Source organism: Pipistrellus kuhlii, unplaced genomic scaffold, assembly GCF_014108245.1.
Source record: "Pipistrellus kuhlii isolate mPipKuh1 unplaced genomic scaffold, mPipKuh1.p scaffold_m20_p_3, whole genome shotgun sequence".
Classification (NCBI taxonomy): domain Eukaryota; kingdom Metazoa; phylum Chordata; class Mammalia; order Chiroptera; family Vespertilionidae; genus Pipistrellus; species Pipistrellus kuhlii.
Genome location: NW_023425529.1, coordinates 16568714 through 16590951, shown reverse-complemented (window position 1 = coordinate 16590951; position 22238 = coordinate 16568714). Strand labels below are relative to the sequence as shown.

The 22238-nt window shown below is 39.1% G+C and overlaps 1 protein-coding gene across 4 annotated transcripts in view; it reads left to right on the top strand.

Annotated features, from left to right (window-relative positions):
* The window catches only part of LOC118729297 (scavenger receptor cysteine-rich type 1 protein M130), a 116035-nt gene that overhangs the window by 7703 nt on the left and 86094 nt on the right, over positions 1-22238 (top strand). For 3 of the 4 annotated variants that reach the window (XR_006742781.1, XM_045587712.1, XM_045587713.1), the window contains exons 5-15: positions 4091-4411; positions 5144-5464; positions 7425-7739; positions 7837-8151; positions 8542-8634; positions 8717-9031; positions 10940-11260; positions 11969-12277; positions 12841-12873; positions 13079-13186; positions 14415-14507. Coding sequence is in view for 3 of the 4 variants with exons in the window: in XM_045587712.1 (XP_045443668.1) it covers positions 4091-4411; positions 5144-5464; positions 7425-7739; positions 7837-8151; positions 8542-8634; positions 8717-9031; positions 10940-11260; positions 11969-12277; positions 12841-12873; positions 13079-13186; positions 14415-14506 (2543 nt within the window). In the remaining variant the exon portion in view is untranslated. Of the gene's footprint in view, positions 1-4090; positions 4412-5143; positions 5465-7424; positions 7740-7836; positions 8152-8541; positions 8635-8716; positions 9032-10939; positions 11261-11968; positions 12278-12840; positions 12874-13078; positions 13187-14414; positions 14892-22238 lie in introns of those variants that run through there. The other variant, XM_036456730.2, reaches the window with a different exon arrangement.

The following is a 22238-nucleotide window of genomic DNA, read 5'->3' as shown; positions in this document are numbered from 1 at the left end:
GTAACCAGAGGCAAAAGTGAGTGTTGAGTGTTGAGGCAAACTAGAGTGTGGGTACCATCTAAACCAGTGGTTCCCAACCTCTTTTGGCCATGCCCCACCTAAGCATCTCTAAAATCCTGATGCCTCTCCCCACCCGCCTCCGCCCCATCTTACACAATTCTTATTATTCAAAAAGTGAACTCCTGTACACATGGAGGAAGCCTAAAGGGACATTAATTTGGTCTAAATAAGCTTCCAAATAACATGGCATTCATGAAAGAGAAAAGCAAAGGAACGAAAGGACAGTTGAAGTACCAAGGAAGAAATTGTTAAAAATATTATAATAATAATATGAAATGATCTGAAAAAATAGTAAACAAAGTTTCAAAACATATAACAGAGAACTGAAATGCATAAATATGTCACTATATAAATTTATAAACTGTATATGAGGCCCCTAGATCCATAATAAATACAAAAAACTCACTGTTATTAACTCATTTTCAAATTGCCCCCCTGAGGGATGTGTGCCCCATGTTGGGAACCACTGATGTAAACACATGCAAATGCATATTGATTTTTAAAACAACAACAACAACAACAACCAAACACTTTCCACAAAAACTATGGTAGTCAAAAAGGATATCACTAGGTAAAATTTAGCTCTTGGAACTCCTGTTATGGAGTTAGAGTGCATGCTCTCTATACTCAAAAGTCCTGTCTTCTTACCCAATCCACTCCATCTGTCTTCAATAATTTTTGTTTTGTTTTTCTTAACACTTACTTTATGTGCATTCATGTGTTGTTTTATTTATTTTTAAAATACAATTTATATTCAATATTATTTTGTATTAGTTTCAGGTCATCTTTAGGAATGTTTAATCAAAGTATATCATTTTTTTCTTTGTCTCTATTTATATCTTCCTTTTCCTGAACTCATTTCAGATACAACTATTTACAGTCCCCTTAATATTTTGTATCTTTTTAAATTTATTTTTCAATTACATACAAACAGTATTATGTTAGTTTCATATGTACATTGTAGTGGTTAGACATTTAAACAACATATGTAGTAATCAACATAATCAGTCTGGTACCCACCTGCCACCCTACATAGTTATTACAATATTATTGACTTTATTCCTTATCTGGTATTATATATTCCTGTGACTGTTTTTATAACTTCCAATGTGTACTTCTTAATCCTTTTTAGCTTTTTCAACTATCCCCCAAACTCATCCTCTCAATTATCAATTTGTTCTCTATATCTATGAGCTTGTTTCTGTTTTGTTTGTTTGTTTGTTTGTTTGTTTGTTTAGATACCACATATAAGTGAAATAATATGGTATTTGTCTTTCTATGTCTGATTTATTTAATTTAAATATATCTTTAATACCACCCATGTTGTTGCAAATGGTATGATTTCATTCTTTTTTATTGCTGAGTAATATTCCACTGTACATATATACAACATCTTCTTTTTGTAGTCATCTAATCGATGGATACCAAAGTTTCTTCCACAGCTTCACTACTGAAAATAATGTTGCAATGAACATAGGGGTGCATATATCTTTTCAAATTAATGTTTTGTGTTTTTCTGGTAAGTAGCCAGAAGTGAAATCGCTGGGTCATATGGTAGTTAATTTTTAGTGGTTGTACAATCCCACCAACAATGCACCAGGGTTCCCTTCTCCCCACATCCTCTCCAGCATTGGTTTGTGTATTAGCCATTCTGACAGGTATGAGGTGATATCTCATCTTGGCTTTGATTTACATTTCCAGAAGGATTAATGATTTGACCATCTTTTCAATTTGGATGCTTTTTATTAGATTCTCATGTTTGTATGTGCTTTCAGTTTTCTTCTTGTAACTGATTTCTAGTTTAATACCCTAGTGGTTGGAGAAGATGCTTGATATGACTTCAATATTCTTAAATTTATTGAGACTTGTTTTATAACCTAACATGATCTATTCTGAATAATGTTCCATGTGCACTTGAAGAGAATATATATTTTGCTGCTTTGGGAGGAAATGTACTAAAAGTATCAGCTAAGTCTATCTGATCAAATGTGTCATATAAGGCTTTTGTTTTTCTTGTTTATTTTCTGTCTGGAAGATCTATCTATTGATGTCATAGTGGTGTTAAACCCTCTATTAATATTGTATTAGTGTAGATCCCTCCCTTTAGGTCTGCCAAAATTTGCTTTGCATATTTAGGTGCTCCTACATTGGATGCAGAGATACTTACAAGAGATATTATTCTCTTGTTGGATTGATTCCATTACCATTTTGAAATGCCCTTCATTGTTGCCATAGCCTTTGTTTTAAAGTCTATTTGGTCTGATATAAGTATTGCTATCCCAGTGTTTTATTTTGTTTTTATTCATTTCCATTTGCATGAAATATCTTTTTCCATCCCTTTACTTCCAGTATATGTGTTTGTCTTTCAATCTAAAGTTGGTCTCTTGTAGACATCACATATATGGGTTTTGTTTTCTTATTCCCTTATCCACTCCATGTCTTTTAGACCATACACACTTAAAATAATTATTGTATATATAAGTATGTAATTATTGACATTATATTAATGGTTTTCAGATTGTTTTTATAGTTCTGTTTCTTGTTCTCTTGTTCACCTCTCTTTTATGTTGATGACTTTCTGTAGTGTTATGTTTGGATTCCTTTCTCTTAAGTTTTTTTGTACATTTCTCATAGATTTGGAGGTTTTGATTTGTCATTTGCTTCACATATATAAAGAAATGTTTATACCAGTCTGTTATTAGTTAATGGTTACTTAAATTCGAACATATTCTAAACTCACTACCATTTTTATTCACCCCTCCATGTTTTTGTTTTTGTCATTATTTTTTATTCCTTTAATGTGTGTGTGTTTTTGAGTGTCACCCCTTTTTTTTTTATTGTAAAAACAGTGGGTGTGTTACTCCTAGAACCTTTTGGTTGAGAGTCATATGTATGCCACCTGTGTCTCCCTTGGGAACTCTTGGTAGAACCTACCAAATGATCTCTTCCTTGGTTACCACTTGTGTTAGGCTCAGAGGTTCTTAGAAGAAACTATGCTGCAAACTGAAACCAGCTGTCACTTGTGCCAAGCCTGTGTCCCCGTAGTTGAGGCTACATTATAGGCCCAGACTGGCTACCACTTATGCCAGTCTTGGGCTGCCTAACGGGACTTACAATGCAAGTTGAGACCAGTCACCACTTGTGTGGGCCTTGGGGCCACTTAGATAAATGAAGCAAGCAGCTGCTTGTTTGGGGTTTTAGAAACTGAGGGAAAGTCTGCAGTGGAGCCAAGGCAGTCCACTGTATGGAGGAGCCACTAAAAGAGGCTCAAGCCAGAGGAGTGAGTTGAGTGGGGCAGGGTCTCAAAGAACCACTAGGGTGCAGAATGGTGTTAGCCAGATTAATGGAGAGCACAGATTTGGTGCCCACCTATGATACATCTGGCTGGCAGGGTAGGAAGTGAGTTCAATAAAGGAATGTCCATTCCCAGACAGAGTTGCCCCAAACTCTGTCCCTCCAGCTCTTACCCTAAATGTAATTGACTTAGTTTCTCCGTAAAGGTCCTTGGAACTTTCCAAGATGCATCCCCTGTCCTGGAGCTTGGAGTGAGTGAGATTGTGTGTGACTGAGATTGTGAACAAGTGAGTCTGTGCACTGGCCCTATCTGACCTGCAGTGACTCTTTCTCTAGCAGCTCATTATCTTTCTTAGACACAATACCCACTGGTTTTCACAGCCAAATGTTAGGGGGACTCTTCTTCCCAGCATTGATGGGGAGCACAGAGTGGGGCTGGGACCCTTTGTTCCTCAGCGTACCTCTGTAGCCAAAATACCCCACTGGATTCTTACTTGCCATACTGTGAATGTGTTACCTCCCCATCCCACGTTTCCACTCTTACCAGTCTTCCTGGGCTTCTTCTTTATATTCTTAGGTATAGGACTTCTGTTCAGCTAGTCTTCAGGTATTTCTCAATGATGGTTCTCTAATTTAGTTGTAATTTTCATGTGGAAGTGAACACTGAGTTTACCTACTCCATCGGAAGTCTCTTACTGTTTCTTTATTACTGACTTGTTTTGTGTCCTTCTTACAGATGGAGCAGATCTGGGCCTGAGAGTGGTTGATGGAGTCTCTAAATGTTCAGGAAGATTAGAAGTGAAATTCCAAGGAGAATGGGGGACCGTGTGTGATGATGGCTGGGATAGTGATGATGCCGCTGTGGCATGTAAGCAGCTTGAATGCCCAACTTCCATCGCTGCCATTGGTCGAGTTAACGCCAGTGAGGGAACTGGACACATTTGGCTTGACAGTGTTGCCTGCCAAGGACATGAATCTGCTATTTGGCAGTGCAGACACCATGAATGGGGAAAGCATTACTGCAATCATCATGAAGACGCTGGTGTCATATGTTCTGGTAAGTTATGACAAAACAAAAACAGAGAAGGAAGGACCTGTATTCTTTAGGAGTAAGAATAGGTTTGAGAGCCAAAACCAGTTTAGCTCAGCTCATAGAGTGTCGGTCTGAAGACTAAAGTGTCCCATGTTCGATTCCAGTGAAGGCCCGGTGGGCGGTGTACAGGAAGGAGCAGGTCAATGTTTCTAGCTCTCTATCCCTCTCCCTTCCTCTCTGTACAAAATAAATAAAAATAAATAAATAAATAAATAAATAAATAAATAAATAAATAATGTACATATTTTTTTTAAAAAGAATAAGTTTCAGAGATAGAAATATCTAATAATTTCTTTGTTGGTAATTCTTTTACAGTTGTGATAAATTTTTAATATTTTCTTTTGTTGACTAGTTTGAAGGGCTGTCTGGTGCAATTTTCCATAGTAATTATTCTGATTTCTATTGAGTTCTAAGTCTACCTGTTGTTCTGGGACAGAAAATATTAGAAATTTTAAATATTTTTAAAGTATCTGTCTTGTTCATATTTTTCTGCCATTGACAGTTTTTATTAACCTTTAAAATTATCATCCTGTTTCTAACCATACTTATGATACATGCTGGCTATGAGAAAAGCCCTAAGATGGTAAGCCTTAATTTTGAGTGCCTCAGTATTTGGAAAGAAGCAAGATTTTTAAAAAGTCCTTTGGGAGTAACTTGCACTTGTACTTATAACTTAAATTTATGTTTCTTTTGCAGATGGATCAGATCTGCAACTGAGACTTACAGGAGGAGGCAGCCGCTGTGCTGGTACAGTGGAGGTGGAAATTCAGAAACTAGTAGGGAAAGTATGTGACAGAAACTGGGGGATGAAAGAAGCTAATGTGGTTTGCACCCAGTTGGGATGTGGTTCTGCACTCAAACTATCCTATCAAAGTTATTCCAAAATTAAGCCAACAAACATGTGGCTGTTTTTAATGCGCTGTATAGGAAATGAAACTTCTATTTGGGACTGCAAGAATTGGCAGTGGGGTGGACTCAACTGTGATCACTATGAAGAAGCCAAAGTTACCTGCTCAGGTAAGACTGTTTTTCTTTTTAATCCTCACCCCGAGGATATTTTTTTCATTGAGAGAGTGTGGAAGGGAGGGAGGAGGAGAAAGAAACATTGATGTGAGTCACATTGATTGGTTGCCTCCTGCAAGTGTCCTGACTGGGGCCGGGAAGCAAACCAATGACCCTTTGGTTTACAGGCCAGTGTTCTAACCACTGACCACACCAGCCAGAGCTGCTCAGATAACACTTTCAATCAGTTTTTTTAGGAGTTTGGTTTGAGGTAGGAAATATGTGTTTTAAGTAGCGAGAAAACTTGATGCAGATGAACAAATGCTTGAAAAACCATGCTATGCCCAAGCATCTTTAGGGTGGGGCATCGGGTATGATTGATAGAGTAATTGATATTAAAGCTTTCAAGGTAACATCATACAGTATTTTAAAGTATGCTAACTTATTAGTGTTTATCATTGCTCCTTAATTTTAATAGTTGGGTGATGTTTGGGAGTCTAGCATAGTTCCCTTTGCTGCAATTTCCTCAAAAGAAAAATGGTGGTAACAAAACACCCACTGCACAGGAATTACACATCAACTAATGGATAAATGGTTATGATAATTAGTAGTAGTGTTAGTATTATCTGTCTTCACTGGTGGTCTGAAATCTGTGATTCTAAAACCACCCAAATGCCTGAAAACATTGCAGGTGCTTAATAATATTTGTTGAAATGATAAATTATTGTATGAATAGTAAAGAAATATTGAATTACCTTAAAGACAAAAGAGTGAAAATAATATATTTCACAATTTAATTAATATATTTGTGATTGTGTCATAGAATTTTTAGAAAGAGGACTTAGGAAACTATTGCAAAGGACTATCTGATATATATTAACTTTAATACAAGTTAATTAAAGCAATAACAAAAATTATGCATAATAAATATGCCAGAAAACTGACAAAGATTGGTGACTTTCCACCTATGCAATGTAGCATGAGGGTCAAGGTTCTAGGCTTTGGAATATACTGCATAACTTCATATCCCAGTCTTCACTAACTCACTGTATGAACTTAGGAAATTACTACAACTCTCTATGTTTCATTTTTCTTGTCTGTCAAATTGGAATGATAGTAATAATTTCCCCTAAGACAAATATAAGGATGAAATAATTTTTGTTACATACTTAGTAAGATACCATATATAATAGGCACTCACTTAGTATTCACAACTATCATTATTATTGCATTTATGGTGGATAAAGAAGTGGTTCAATTTCAGGTCATTCTAGATATTATTTGGGAAAAGAACACAATGGGGCTGCCAATAGATAACTCCATCAATTTTGAACATACAAAGTTGCAGCTGTCCTAGTAGGTATATTTATGAATATAAATTTAAAGAGAAAAGTATAAGTGAAAGCATTTATGGGCAGTTAAGAGAAGATGTCTGTTGATAAGATGGGAAAGTTGAGGCTAGGTCCTTCAGTCAAGGAATTCATGAAATATTCTTTCATGCAGGAAGGAGGAGAAAGAAGTATCTTGTGTATCAAGTGCAATATAGCAAAGGGAAAAGGGGGTCTGATGTTCATTTTAAAAACAGGAAGCATATTGAAAAACTTTCCAAAACCATTTGAAAAGTTTGGGGCAGACCCCAGATGACAGTACCTGGAGGATTGAGTACAGGGTGAAGAGATAGAGTGACTACACATTATAAGTGGTCTCCAATATTATGAACAATGTAAGGAAAATACAGAAAGGTTGGCTTCATGACAGAAATTTTCAGAGTTCTCTCAAATGAATTGGTCTAATGAAGAATGGAGAGGTCTAGAATTTGCTATGCCCAATTCTAGGCAAAGAAGCCAAGAGGAACAAGTGTGGAATAATCACTAAACACCATGAATTTCCTTTTTCACTTTCACTCCCATCCTTACTTCCATAAGAAAACCAATCTTGGAATTATGTTCTTTCTCACTGAAATATTATATTTCAGCCCACAGAGAACCCAGACTGGTTGGAGGAGACATTCCCTGCTCTGGTCGTGTTGAAGTTAAATATGGTGACAAATGGGGCACTGTTTGTGACTCTGACTTCTCTCTGGAATCTGCCAATGTGCTGTGCAGGGAGTTGCAATGTGGCACCGTTGTTTCTATCCTGGGAGGAGCTTACTTTGGAGAAGGAAACGGACAGATTTGGACTGAAGAATTCCAGTGTAAGGGGCATGAGTCCCATCTTTCACTCTGCCCAGTAGCACCCCGCCCAGATGGGACTTGCAGTCACAGCAGAGACATTGGAGTAGTCTGCTCAAGTAAGACTCAGAGAACATGTTCAGTTTGTTCCCTTGCTTGGAAGACAGTAGGGCTAGGTAATCACAGACACCTTTTTAAAGCCCTGTTTCCTTTCAGGATACACAGAAATGCGGCTGGTGAATGGCAAGTCGCCATGTGAAGGAAGAGTGGAACTCAATGTTCTAGGGACCTGGGGATCCCTCTGCAACTCTCACTGGGACATGGAAGATGCCCACGTTTTGTGCCAGCAGCTGAAGTGCGGAATTGCCCTTTCTACCCCAGAAAGAGCACATTTTGGGAAAGGAAACGGTCAGGTCTGGAGGCACATGTTTCACTGCACTGGAACTGAGCAACACATGGGAGATTGTCCTGTAACTGCTCTGGGTGCATCACTATGTTCTGCAGAGCAAGTGGCCTCTGTAATCTGCTCAGGTAAGAGGATCGAGGGCAGACAGTGATGAGCCTCTCCCATGGTGCTGGGCCCTAAGGGCGGATGTATCTATGGGAATGAAAAACAAATGTAAAAGGGAAACATCTACTGTGAGGGGTCAGGAGAAATGTACTGGAATATTAACCTCATTTACCTTTTTAGAGAAAGTGTAAACTTAATTTTCATTGACCTAATTGTCTTGTCATTGACAAGTTATCTTGTGCTTCTTAAAGCACCAGATAAATTCCTTTCCTGGTTGACACATCCCATTGCTTACTTTTCTACAGCTCTGTTTGTTCTCATCTATCTAATACTTCATTAAATAGGCCTCCCTTCCTCACTCTACCTTATGAATTGGCCTAATTCTAATTCAAAATTTCTGGTATTTGCAGGAAACCAGAGTCAGACACTAGTCCCATGCAATTCAACATCTTTGATCCCAACAAGCTCTCCCATTTCAGAAGAAAGAGCTGTTGCTTGCATAGGTGAGAATCAGTGATCAATCTATAAAAACTATCTCAATCCTTAAGAATGCATTTTTAGTGATATTGTACTTTCTCTTTCCAGAGAGTGGTCAACTTCGCCTGGTAAACGGAGGTGGTCGCTGTGCTGGGAGAGTAGAGGTCTATCATGAGGGCTCCTGGGGCACCATCTGTGATGACAACTGGGACCTGAAGGATGCCCATGTGGTGTGCAGACAGCTGGGCTGTGGAGTTGCCATTAATGCCACTGGTTCTGCTTATTTTGGGGAAGGAAAAGGGTCTATCTTGCTGGATCAGGTAAACTGTAATGGAAAAGAAGCACGTATTTGGCAGTGTCCTTCACATGGCTGGGGACGGCACAATTGCAGGCATAAGGAGGATGCAGGAGCTATCTGCTCAGGTAAGTTCTGCACATAACTACTGAGGTAGGGCAAAGGATAGTGGGGGGTATTAATCTGAAAGAATTTCCTGAAAAACAATTACAGAGTAAACTGTTGTGAGAGTCAGGATCCCAGAAGTATATAGGTTTGATGAATTAATGCTACCTTCTGTGCAAGGTAGTATAAAGTTAGAAGGAGAAATTTTCAAAAATGAGCTTGCATATCATGAAAATGACAACAAAACTAATAATGAGAAGTTCTTTTGTAAATATACATTGAGCTGGATGTTCAGTAAAGATTCAGTGTACCCATTGATAATCACTGTATTAATAAAAATGTAGATTTAAGGGACAAGAATACATCACCACTACATTCTACAGAGAAAAAGATAACTATCATGCCCAAGTAATTTTTCATAACAAATAAGACTTATTTGTCATAGGGGCAAAATTATCAGAAGAACGCACTGATCTTATTTTGTATATATGGCAAGCTTCAGAAACTATTGTGAAATAGAAAAATATACTCTGTTGTAATATGTTGGGAAAAATAGTACTATGATTAGTAACTTAGGGAACTGAAAAATTCTATATGCCAGGAGTGATGTAGATATCAACTGCATTTAATGACACACATTTGGTAGAGAACATGTGCAACAAAACTATGATGTGTCAGAAAGGGGTCTATTTCATTTTAAGGTAATGTACACAAAATATTGGGTTTAGAATCTGAATATCTCAGTAAAATCTAACTGTCAAGAACATTTGCAACAAAATGAATTGAATAAAATTTTTACAGATAAAATACAATAACTAGGTAGAAAGTCAAAACCATCTACACTAATAAAAAAGTAAGTTGCAAATTGACCATACCTTAGTGCACCCACCAACCAATCAGGAATGAATATGCAAATTAACTAAGGTGACCAGCTGTCTGGGTTTTGGAGGGACAGTCCCTATTTTTAACAATTTGTCTAGCATTTGGCAGCATTTTAAAAGCATCCAAAAAATTTAAAAGTTTCTTGCCAAAAATCATGACTTTTTTAAAAAGCCATGTGACTCGAGACTAATTGTTAAAAATTGGGACTGTCCTGCCAAAAGCGGGATGTCTGGTCACCTTACAATTAACACAATAAAGATGGTGGGTTAATTTGCATATGCAGGCGCCAAAGAGCCAGGAACAGGGCGGGACACTTGCATCATAGCCATGGTGATGACACAGGCATTCCATACTGCCCCAGTAGTTCTGGGCCTCTCGGCAGCATGGGAAGGCAGAAAGGTCATTCCAGGCCTGAGCGAAAAGGTTGTTCCAGCCGGTGCAAATGTAGTGCCAGCAGCCAGGGGAAGGAAGGCCCATTCTTGCACAAATCTTCATGCATTGGGCCTCTAGTGTAATTAATTGATTTTATTAGGATCTAGAAGTCAACTTAAAATCATTGGTGGCATTCTAGAGAGGTCCCTGAGTATAAAAACCAAGACTGTAAAAGCAGAAGATATTGAAAAAATACCATATTTTATTAAAATCTACTAAATCACCCCACAGTTACAAAAAATTACTACTAATTGATATAGTGTACTTAATTTTATGGTTGTTATTCCTCCCCCAAGGATATTTTTCCATTGATTTTCATGGAGAGTGGAAGAGAGAGGGAAACACAGAGCAAAACTCAATGTGAGAGAAACACATTGATTGGTTGCCTCCTGCATGAGCCCAACCAGGGCCTAGGCTAGGGAGGAGCCTGCAACCAAGGTATGTTTCCTTAATCATCCTCCAGCTGGGACCCTTTGATCTGCAGACCAATGCTCTATCCACTGAGCCAAACCAAGTAGGGCTAATTTTTGAAGTCATTCTCACATCAGAGTAAAGGGAAGGAGCCATGTGAATTTTCAGAGAAGATGTGAAATTACTCACTCTGTATTTCACTCCAGAGTTCTTGGCTCTGAAACTGACCAGTGAAACCGGCAGAGAGACTTGTGCAGGACGTCTGGAACTTTTTTATAATGGAACATGGGGCAGCATTGGCAAGAGTAACATGTCGCCAATCACTGTGGATGTGGTATGCAGGCAGCTGGGCTGTGCAGACAAAGGGACCATCAGCCCTGCATCTGCAGCCAAGACAATGTCCAGGTACATGTGGGTGGACAATGTTCAGTGTCCGAAAGGGCCTGACACATTATGGGCGTGCCCATCATCTCCATGGAAGCAGAGACTGGCAAGCCCCTCAGAGGAGACCTGGATCACATGTTCCAGTGAGTATTTGAAAATTCCATTCTGGCTCATATGAAAATTCCATTCTGTGACTCCACTATGATCTTCTGAACCCATTAAGTAGGAATGAGTAAACTCCAGTTAATACCTATTGTACTTGGATTGTAAAACTGGTTTTATTTCATTTTATCTATAAATTTTAAAGACCAGAGATCATTTTTTTCATAGAAGATTTATATGCCCATGGTCTTCCTGAAAGTCCAATTGCTTTTTCTGTGAACAAATGAGGAGCAGAGAATATGTGATTCACTATTTAACTATTGAATGGTCTACTTTGCCTTTCCAATGTTTCCTTCAATATCATTTTTGATGAACTAATATAAAATGAGAAGCAGTCATAAAGACCAATCCTAAAGTATTTCCCATCTTATTAAACTGGAAGAAATATTCTATGTACTTGGCAATCTCTCAAGTTCTTTTATAGTTGAGAAAATTTAACATTATGCAATGTTCACATTACTTATTTCACATTTTGTGACTCACACTACTGTTCTCATGTCCAATATGAAATATTTTGCTGAAAGGACATGATAAAAGATACATTTTGTTGAAATATATCTTTTTAAATGTGCATTGAAAAGGCAACGTTTTAAAATAATCTAAAAAGAGTTTCAAATATCTCTTTTCCCCTGTGACCTTTGAGGAGTTTTATCTTCTCATAAATGGCCTTGGTGTCTCTGATTTTTCAGGCAAGATAAGACTTCAAGAAGGAAACACTACCTGTTCTGGACGTGTGGAGGTCTGGCATGAAGGTTCCTGGGGGACAGTGTGTGATGACTCCTGGAACCTTGACAGTGCTCAGGTGGTGTGTCGACAGCTGGGCTGTGGCTCAGCTTTGAAGGCACTCAAAGAGGCAGCATTTGGTCCGGGGACTGGACCCATATGGCTCAGTGAAGTGAAGTGCAAAGGGAATGAGTCTTCCTTGTGGGATTGTCCTGCCAAATCCTGGGGGCACAGTGACTGTGGGCACAAGGAAGATGCTGCTGTGATATGTTCAGGTGAGTGCCAGGATACAGGATTAACCTTGGGACCTCTGGTAGCTAAGAAGGGGTGAGCCATGTAGTGCATCGTGTAAAGACTGGGTGTGTCGTCATAGGGATCTAATGGGGAAAGAATCCTAATGTCTCTGTCTGAAGAAATGAAAATATTTGTTGTTATACATTGGCCTTCACCAAGGAGAAGCATATTACTCATCTGAATTCCTGTGCAGAGGGAAGAGAACAACATCTTTTTAGGTCAGAGGCAATAGTTTGCTTGATTGAGAGCCACTCAAGGCACACATAGAAAATAAAAAATTAATTGTTTTCAATAAAAGTTGATATTCCTTAACCCAGGAAATAGTACCACCACTTATCCAAATCTCTTGTTTGAATTTCTTCTTCTCCCTTTGATCTCTCACCTCCCCCGGTCAGTCATCAGGTCCTATTTTTCTTTCTAAGACTAAATTTATTGTGGTAACATTGATGAATAACGTTATATAATTTTTGAATATTCAGAAATAGAAATATTTGTTCTATATATTATTCTTTGAATTGAGTCTCCTCCTCTTTTTCTCCTACAGGCAATGAAATCAAAGAATCATCAAATGCCAAAGGTATTTATATCTTGAGGTTTCTGAGCATAGGAGCAACTGTCTGCATTATTTAGAATTCCTTTTGTTAAGAGACTTAGGTTAGAAGTTCTGAGGATATGACACTTACTTCAGTGATCCTGTATCTAACCTGAGAAAGGGATAGTAATTAGGAACCCACTTCTTTTGGCTAAGACATGCTCATCTCCTGATGTTTACTTGCCCTTAGGAAATGCACTCCCAGTTGTATTTGGAGTCCTTGGGGTCATTGTGCTGATTGGGCTCATCATGTTCTTCTTGCGGTCTCAGAAGGGAAGACAGCTACAACAACTTGCAGGTCTGAGCTAAATTATAGTTTTTCCAATGTTTTATGGGATAAGAACATTCTTGGGATAAAAAAAAACACAACACATAAAAATATTAGGTTCAAGAATCAAATGGCCAGAAAGATGAGCCTACAAGATGCTTAAGCAGTTTTTCAAAAAGAGGGAACAAGATTTCAGAAAAGAAATGGGGCTTAGGTTGTTTGGATAAGTCCTGTACTTTGTCTATATATTAAACTGCGACATTATAGAATTGCTAGGTTAGAATAAATATGCTTATTTAGTCAAACATGAATCCTATTTTTTGGCCAGAAGATTTCTTTGCTTTAGCTACATACTTATTACAGATTTTGCTGTTCTGTCAAGCAATGTGCCTATGATCTTATGATACTTACAAGGATAACCAAGGGTTTTGTTTTTTTGTTTTGTCTTGATTTGTTTTGTTTTGTTTTGTCTTCATGGGATTTCAAATCTAATGGAAGAGGTATATATGTAAACAAATAAATTGCAGGGTAGTGTTTAAAGGAAAAGTGCCACAGAGAAGAGAATAATTAACTGGAAGGGAAAGGGAAGAACAGGAGGCTTCTATGAGGCATTTGAGATAAATTTTGAAGATAAGAGTTCAAATAACTAGGCATTTATAGGGGAAGGTAAAACTATGTACAAGTGTAGAGAAGCTTAAAGGATGCCACGTTTGTTGTTTGGGGAGGAGGAATAAAACTTGAGCTCAAGGAGAGTAGCTACTGATAAGGCTGGAGGAAAGGAAGGAAATCGGAAAGTTCTGTATACTGTGGTAAGGAGAAGAATAGTATCAAAGAGTGAAATAGTGAATCAGCCTTTTAAGAAAGTAGAAGAGTGAAATAGTGAATCAGCCTTTTAAGAAAGTTCAGGGCAACAGAATGTATGAGGAATTGAAGGATCACATTACTGACAAGGATAACATTTTTAAATAGTTGGGATGAAAGATGAAAAAGACTTTATAGTGAGAATGAAGGGAAGATAGATGTTAGCAAGGTTTTAGCGAATGCTCCAATGGATTCGAAAAGGTTCTGGCTGCCTTGAGGGGAAGAAACTAGGTTGTTGTACAATGGCAATACCTTTAGCTTGGTAGTAGAATGGGATGGAAACAAGACAAGGGTATTAATGAAGATTGAGTATGTTTGCTCTGCTAGGAAAAAACACACAGAGGAGGGAAAGTTTTGTTATTTTCTGCTGATTTATAACTTAAGATGTCTATTGCAGTTTCTTCAAGACAGAATTTTGTCCACCAAATTCAATACCGGGAAATGAATTCTGGCCTGAAAGCAGATGATCTGGACATGCTGCACTCCTAAGGTGTGTGGTTCTTTAAGGGTCAATAGCCCAGGGTTTCGGACCAGTAGCTGCAATTGAGGCTGAGACAATCTACTTTGCATAGCAGTGGAAACAAATCAACAACACGTACTCCTTGAAAACTTCCGATGCATGTAAGGAAGAAGATAGAATTGAACTGAAAATTATTCTTAGAAAACATGAAAATTGCAATCCTGGGGACACCTCTGAGTAACAGATCTATATTATGGTACAAAGAACCACAAAGCAGAATATTATGAACTGGACCTCATTTTATTAAAACAGAAATATGCCAAAACTGGTTTGGCTCAGTGGATAGAGCATTGGCTTGTGGACTGAAAGTCCCAGTTTAGATTTCGGTCAAGGGCATGTACTTTAGTTGTGGGCACACCCCCATTAGTGGGTGTGAAGGAGGCAGCTAATCAATGTTTCTCTCTCATCGATGTGTCTAACTCTCTCTCCCTCTCCCTTACTTTCTGTAAAAAATCAATAAAATGTATTTTTAAAAAAACAATATCTGTGAATCTCATTTCCTTCCCAAAATATTATGATCTATTTTAATCTACATATTTAATTGTCTTTATTTAGAAAACTTTAATGATTCTAATTACACATTTACTTATTTATCTTATGTCACTTATTGTTATTTATTCCTAGGGAAGACCTGTTTCTTAAATGGTATTGTAAGCTTTATCCCCTATTATCATTCTTGTCCTTCTCAGTAGTCAACAGAGTTTTTCAGCTTTAGCTTATTCCCATCGATTTATCGTTCTGTATTGTCATTTATCTTCCTTACTTCCTCTGAAATAAAATTTGATCACAGTATTGCATTAGCATTCTATACACGTTGCTAACTTTACCAAGCCCCCATTTCAACTCCTCTGTTATAATTTAATGTCATCTTTCTCTTTTCCTCTGTTTGTTTGTTCATGTCTTATAAAGACCACAACATCCAGAAACCTACTGAGAATGACAAGACATCTAAATTTTCTTTTGCCCACTTCCCCTTCTTAGGAGTTGCTTTTCCTTCCAATACTCTAACGTTTAAAACATTAAATCAAGATTTTTTGTGCCTTACCCAGTAATTCTTCACAAACGTGATGCTGATTTTTATTTATTCAGGACCCATGCCCCACTCATGTTTACTTTCTCATATCTACAGTTGGAGAAAAGTTCAATGAACTCTGCGTCTGGTGAAATCCCATTTCCTGGAGAATGCTCTTTTACTTTAACACGTGAAGCCTGATGTATGGATTCGTGCACTGGTGGGGTCCCTCTGCCTAGCCAGCACCCTCTGGGAATCCAAGACACCTAGAGGGATGTTGGATTCCTGGTTTCAGCCTGATCCCCGCAGTCCAGGCGAAGGGACCTCACCAGATCATGAATCCATGAACTGGGCCTCTAGTATGCATATAAGATGTTTGGTTTGGTTGACTTGTATGCATGCGTATAAGATATCCAATGGACACAGACACTAAGGAGGTTGAGGGCATGTGCGGGGGGGGGCGGGGGGGGGCGGGAGGTTGGGAGGAGGAGCTAGGGGGAGGGTCAATAGGGGGGATATGAGACATGTGTTCTACTATTTGTAATACTTTAAACAATAAAAAATAATAAATAATAAAAATCTTTTTAAAAAGTTCTTTGGTTAATCTTTTCCCGCCCTTTCCCCTCTCCACTTCCCTCTGAGATTTATAAATCTGCTCCATGTTTCCATGCCTAGGTGTTGAGAGTCTACCTCCTGATAGTCAGTGCACATCATAGCTACCAGTTGAATGTTCAATGGTTGAAAGTCAAATGTTCGAATGGTTGGACATTTAGCATACTAGCCTTTTATATATATCCAATATATAGATAGGTAAATTTAAGTAGAATGCCATCCTACATATCCTATCTGGTTTTTAATACATTCAACTCATAGAATACTTTAAAAAGTATAACTCATTCCCATATCCATAGGGTTGTGGCCATGTCCCAATTCATTTTCCATTCTGCTCAGTTGGTCTAAGCATCAAAGTTCTAAAGATAACTATTCATGACGGCAACTAACATAATTTCAGCTAAAGTTCAGGTCTGAGCAGTGGATCTTGACAGGTCTTCATATAAGTAATTTCCTTTGGCCAGAATGCACATTTATAAAAATCCTCTCCTGATTCCTAGTTTATTTTAATGATGAGCCAGAACAAGTAACAGAAACATTATTAAAGAAAATGGAGAAGGCCAATTATGTCACCCTTACACCAATTACCATATTTTCCAACGTATAAGACGATCCCCTAATTTTACAGTTGAAACATAGGTTTAGGCCTATATTTGCTGTATAAGACTATCCCCCACTTCCGAGGCAACACCAGTTCTTTTTTTAATAGACCGCCTCTCTGACTCTGGCCAATCTGAGCAGGCTTTTTTTCCTTTCAAAAGTCGTCTTATATGCCAGAAAATACAGTAAGATATTTGATCTTCAACAGAGTGCTCAAAACTCTTACTTTATTCTAATGGTCTCTTAATAACTTGTGGAAATGGAAGTGTACTTAAAAGCACTAGATAAATCTGAGCACTCTTAATATCTTTAGACTTATGATGTATTATGTATATATACATGTTTTTGTAGTTCTTTCCAGACATAATCAGGAAAATTATTGTTAATTAAATGCAAAAATATAAAATATGGAGTAGTAATTATTGAAGTAAAGGAAAAGACACCCAGTCTCTGGCTGGTGGGAAAACAGTATGAAAACAATGTCTTGCTTCTGTCTCAAAATATTGTTGCAAGGCAGAACCCCATGTCTTAAAGCACTCATTAATTTAGAGAGATCATCAAGATAGTAAGTGAAGCATAAATAGATCATATGGAACACATTACTGGACAGGGTATATGTCAAAGTTTGTCTGTCACAAGGCATGAACAAAGCAGAAATCCAATTACTAGAATTGAAAGGGGGGGAAAAATCAGAGATTGATGAAATTAAAGCCAACTGTTAGTCAATAAGCAGCTCACAATGAGGTATTTGTACACAACCATTATGTACTACATAATGCCAACACCACCTTTATATGTTCAGTGCAATTGGGTAGATCAACTCTAAACTGGATGTGCCAGAATATTAAGGGAAAATAATCTGAGAAAAGGGATAGTATTAGTTGATAAAGTCCAAAAGTTAATAATAATCAAAAAAGAAACCCAGATGGCGGCATAGGGACTGATGGGAATCCAAAGCTCGTCTGCACCTATACCAAAGAGATGCTTGCACCTGCAACCAATCTTGCAGTACTTACCAAAGGTTGTCTTTACTACCCCGAGACTCCGCCCCATCCAAGCAGACTACAGAAGCCCTCCTAGCTGAGACACTGCTGATCCTCACAGCCAATTGGCTTGGAGGTCAACGCTTTCCAGTGATAACAACAAAAAGCAAGGTTTAACCACAAGACTGCACACACAGCCGATGAAGGGCTACACCAAGACTTTCCACCTCAGGTAACTGGGACGTCTGTGCTACTGAGCTCTACCAGAACACCTAGCACAGAAATCTATTCCAACAAATCATTGAAGAAGCTAAAATGCAGAGAAGAGGCAGGACACAAAGGAAGGAGATGGAGGATAGTAAAAGAATGGACAGAGTTCAAAACTACAGTTATAAGGTTTTTCAAGAATTTCAAAAAAAAAAAAAAGGGCCTATAAAATAAATGAGACCTACAAGGATATGAAAAGGGATCAACCAGAAATAAAGAAAACATTATCTGAAATTAAAAAAAATGTTTCACAGAGTCCTAAAAACAGTCTGGAAGATCACAGGAATCAAGACAAAGATTTGGAACACAAAGAGCAAGAGGACACTCCTCCACAGAAGCAAGAAGACAAGAGAATCCAGAAAGTTGAAGACAGTGTAAGAAACCTTTGGGACAATTTTAAGCGAAGCAACATCAGAATTACCGGGATCCCAGAAGAAAAGAGAGCAAGATACTGAAAGCCAAATACTGAAAGAAATAGTGACAGAAAACTTCGCTCATCTGGTGAAAGAAATAGACTTACAAGTCCAGGAGGTGCACAGAACCCCAAACAAAAGGAATACAAAGAGGACCACACCAAGACACATCATATTTTAAATTCCAAGAGCAAAACCGGTTTGGCTCAGTGGTAGAGCATTGGTCTGCGGACTGAATTGTCCCAGGTTTAATAACGGTCAAGGGCATGTACGTTGGTTGTGGGCACATCCCCGGCAGGGGGTGTGCAAGAGGCAGCTGGTCGATGTTTCTCTCATCAATGTTTCTGACTCTCTCTATATATATATCTCTCTCTATCTCTCTCTTCCTCTCTGTAAAAAATCAATAAAATATATTTTAAAGTAAATAAATAAATAATAAATTCCAAGAGCAAAAGACAAGGAGAGAATATTAAAAGCAGCAAGAGAAAAGCAGCTTGTTATCTATAAAGGAGAACTCATACAATTGTCAGCTGATTTCTCAACAGAAACCATGCAGGCCAGACTGGAATGGCAAGAAATATTCAAGGTGATGAATAGCAAGAACCTACAGCCAAAAATAATCTACCCAGCAAAGCTATCACTCAGAATCGAAGGTCAGATAAAGAGCTTCACAAATAAAAAAAAAAGCTAAAGTTCATCACCTCCAAACCAGAAAGATATGAATTGCTGAAGGGGTTCTTTAAGAAGAGGAAGAAAACAAAGATAAAAATTATGAACAACAAATACATAACTATCAACAAGTGAGTCTAAAAACCAGGGGAATTAAAAAACCTGATGAACAATATTAACTGGTGAATATAATAAAATCAGAGGTATGGAAAGGGAGCGAACTGATGATTCTCTAGGGAAAGGGTTGCAGGGGTGCGGGAAGAGACTCAACATAAACTGTGCACCTATGGATGAGGACAATGGGGGGTGGGGAAAGGGTAGAGGGTGGGATGGGAACCTGGTGGAGGGGAGCAATGGAGGGGTAAAAAATGAGGAACATTTGTAATAATATGAACAATAAAGATTTATTTTTTAAAAATGATAATAATAATCAGAATACATTGCACTATGAGGCTTTAAAGAAAAAAGTAGTAGATACAAAGGCTGATCAAATTTCCAGAAAGGCTGAAAAATAATACTTAGTTAAAGAATTTGAAACTAAGAGAGTTCTGGCACTCTATCACAAAGGATGATTAGGTCTTCCTGGCCATTGTCCATGAACTGCAACAGAAGACTAGACAATTAATGCGATTTCAGTTTAATCCACTATCATTATTACCCTATATCTCTACCTCCATTTAAATAAATTTTGACAAAGATTATATTCTCTTAATGAAAATACACTCTTCTTATTCATATAAATATTGTAAAATAGATACTACACAATAATCAGAACAAGTATGTTAATGTTATTAATGTCCAGTGATAGATTTCACAAAATGACAAAATCTTTATTCACAGTTCGTTATTTTCCCTCTAATATAATTAAAAATAAGAGTATTGTACTCATATAATTAAATAAGAGTATTGTACTCATATTAATCTCCTAATTTTATAAATTTCTCCTCATTTCTATAATCCTACTAGAGGCTCAGCACACAAAATCTTGTGGGCAGGGTCCCTAGGGCCTAGTCTCCTGTGATCAGGGCCATCTTCTGCCCGTTCACCAGTCCCCAGGACAAACTCCACTTCCGCTGCCGGGCTGCCAGGCTGTTGGTATCACAGCTCATGCCCGGCTGCTCGGGGGCTCAGGCCTGTGGGAAAGCAGGCACCAGCAACTTCACCTCCATGCAGGTGCTCCAGGCCGGCCACTGATGAAATGTGCAGCCCGCTCAGGGACACTCTCTCGGGCACTGCTGCTGCTGCCAGCACCCCTATCGCTGCCACTGCTGCCACTGCCGCTGCTGCTGGGGCTTGAGGCACTGACAGAAGCTGTGGGGTGCACCCACAACCTACCTGCCCTGGCATGAGCGGCCCTCAATGGGAAGCGTGGGAAGCGTGTTCCACTAGCGGCCCGCCCAGCACATGTGCATGGAGGAGAAGTCGTCAGGGCCTGCTTTCCCTCAGGCCTGTGACCCCGAGCAGCTGGGGATGAGTTGGTGATCCTAATGGCCTGACAGCCAGCCCAGTCCTCCCACCACCCACCCTTGGTTCCCCCTTTAGCAGCACTGATCTGGGGGCAGGGACCAAATGGTCAGCAGTTCAGCCCACTTGCCAGTCCCTAGTACCGCCCTGCCCAACTCACAAGGGTAGGGGGAGGGGAGATACTTAATGCACCTCATGGTGACTGGTTCTTTGGTCATCACAGACTCTGGCTTTTCATATAGAGAGATTAGAGGCCTGATGCATGAATTCGTGCATGGGAGGGGGTTGCTTGTCCTGGCCAGTGATCAGGGAAAATCTAGGCAGGTTCACCCAGTCCAAATCAGCTGGACACCAGCAGCAAGCTAAACTACCTGTATGAGCATCTGCCTCCTGGTGGTCAGTGCGCATCATAGCAACAGGTCAAGCAGTCGACAATTCAGTTGATCTCTGGGTTGGATGCAAAGCATATAAGCCTTTTATATATAGGTATAATAAAAGCCAAATATGCTAAGTATCAGGTCATCTGGTCATTCGTTCAACCAATCAAGTATAATATGCTAATGATATGTTAAGGCAACTTAACTGCTCCCTCACATGCACTAACCACCTGAGGGCAGACACTTCAACCTCTAGGTTTGCTTGCTGCTGGGGTCTGGCTGATTGGGACTGTGAGACCAGCCAGACATGCCCTGGAACTCTCCCACAGTCTCTCCCTTGCTGGTGCATTTCACATGCTCCCTCCCTCCCCCAGCCCCAATTGTGCACCAGTGAGTTCCCTTAGTCTTGCTGCCACTCTCTCATAATCCCGGATCTCTCAGGGGATTCCAAAGAGCCAGTTTTGGCCCAACTACAGAACAACCTGTCTCTATCACATGCGTTGACCACCAAGGGGCAGATACTCAACTAATGAGATGCCCCCTGGTGTCAGTGTGCTCCCACAGGGAGAGCACTGTTCAGCCACAAGCCAGGCTCACCACTGGCGAGCACAGCAGCAGTGGTGGGAGCCTCTTCCGCCTCTGTGGCAGTGCTAAAGATGTCTGACTGACGGCTTAGGTCTGCTCTCTGTGAGGGAAATGCCTAAGCCATCATTTGGACATCCCCTGAGTGCTCCTGGACTGGGAGATGGCTCAGGCTGGTATGAGGGACTCCTGCCCCTCCCCACAACGAGTGCACCAATTTCATGCAACAGACCTCTCGTTGTACTATAGTTACAAAAGAGAATGTCAGTATTTTAGAAAACACAAAAAGGAAATATTTGCCTGTTTTAAGGGACAAGTTAGGAGAAAATAAACCTCATGTCTTTGAGATTAAAAATGGCACAAGAATAACTGAATGCTATATAGACAGATTCCCAGGAACAAACTGGAATTACAATTAAAATACAAAAAAAAAAAAAAAGTCTCAAGAGAACTGGTGGCCCAGAAAGAAACTCTCTACTCTCTAAAGATTGATTCATATGCCTTTCAGCATAATGATTATTGCTTGTCTCATTTTTTATTCTTAGAAGTATATTTCCAGTAGGACATGATCTCACTCATCTCAGGAGGAATGGTAAACAACATAGACTGATGAACAAGAACAGACCCAGAGATAAGGAGCCATGGGTCAGACTGTTGGACCTCAAAGGGAGGGTGGGGATAAAAGGGAAAGATCAACCAAAGGACTTATGTGCATGCATAGG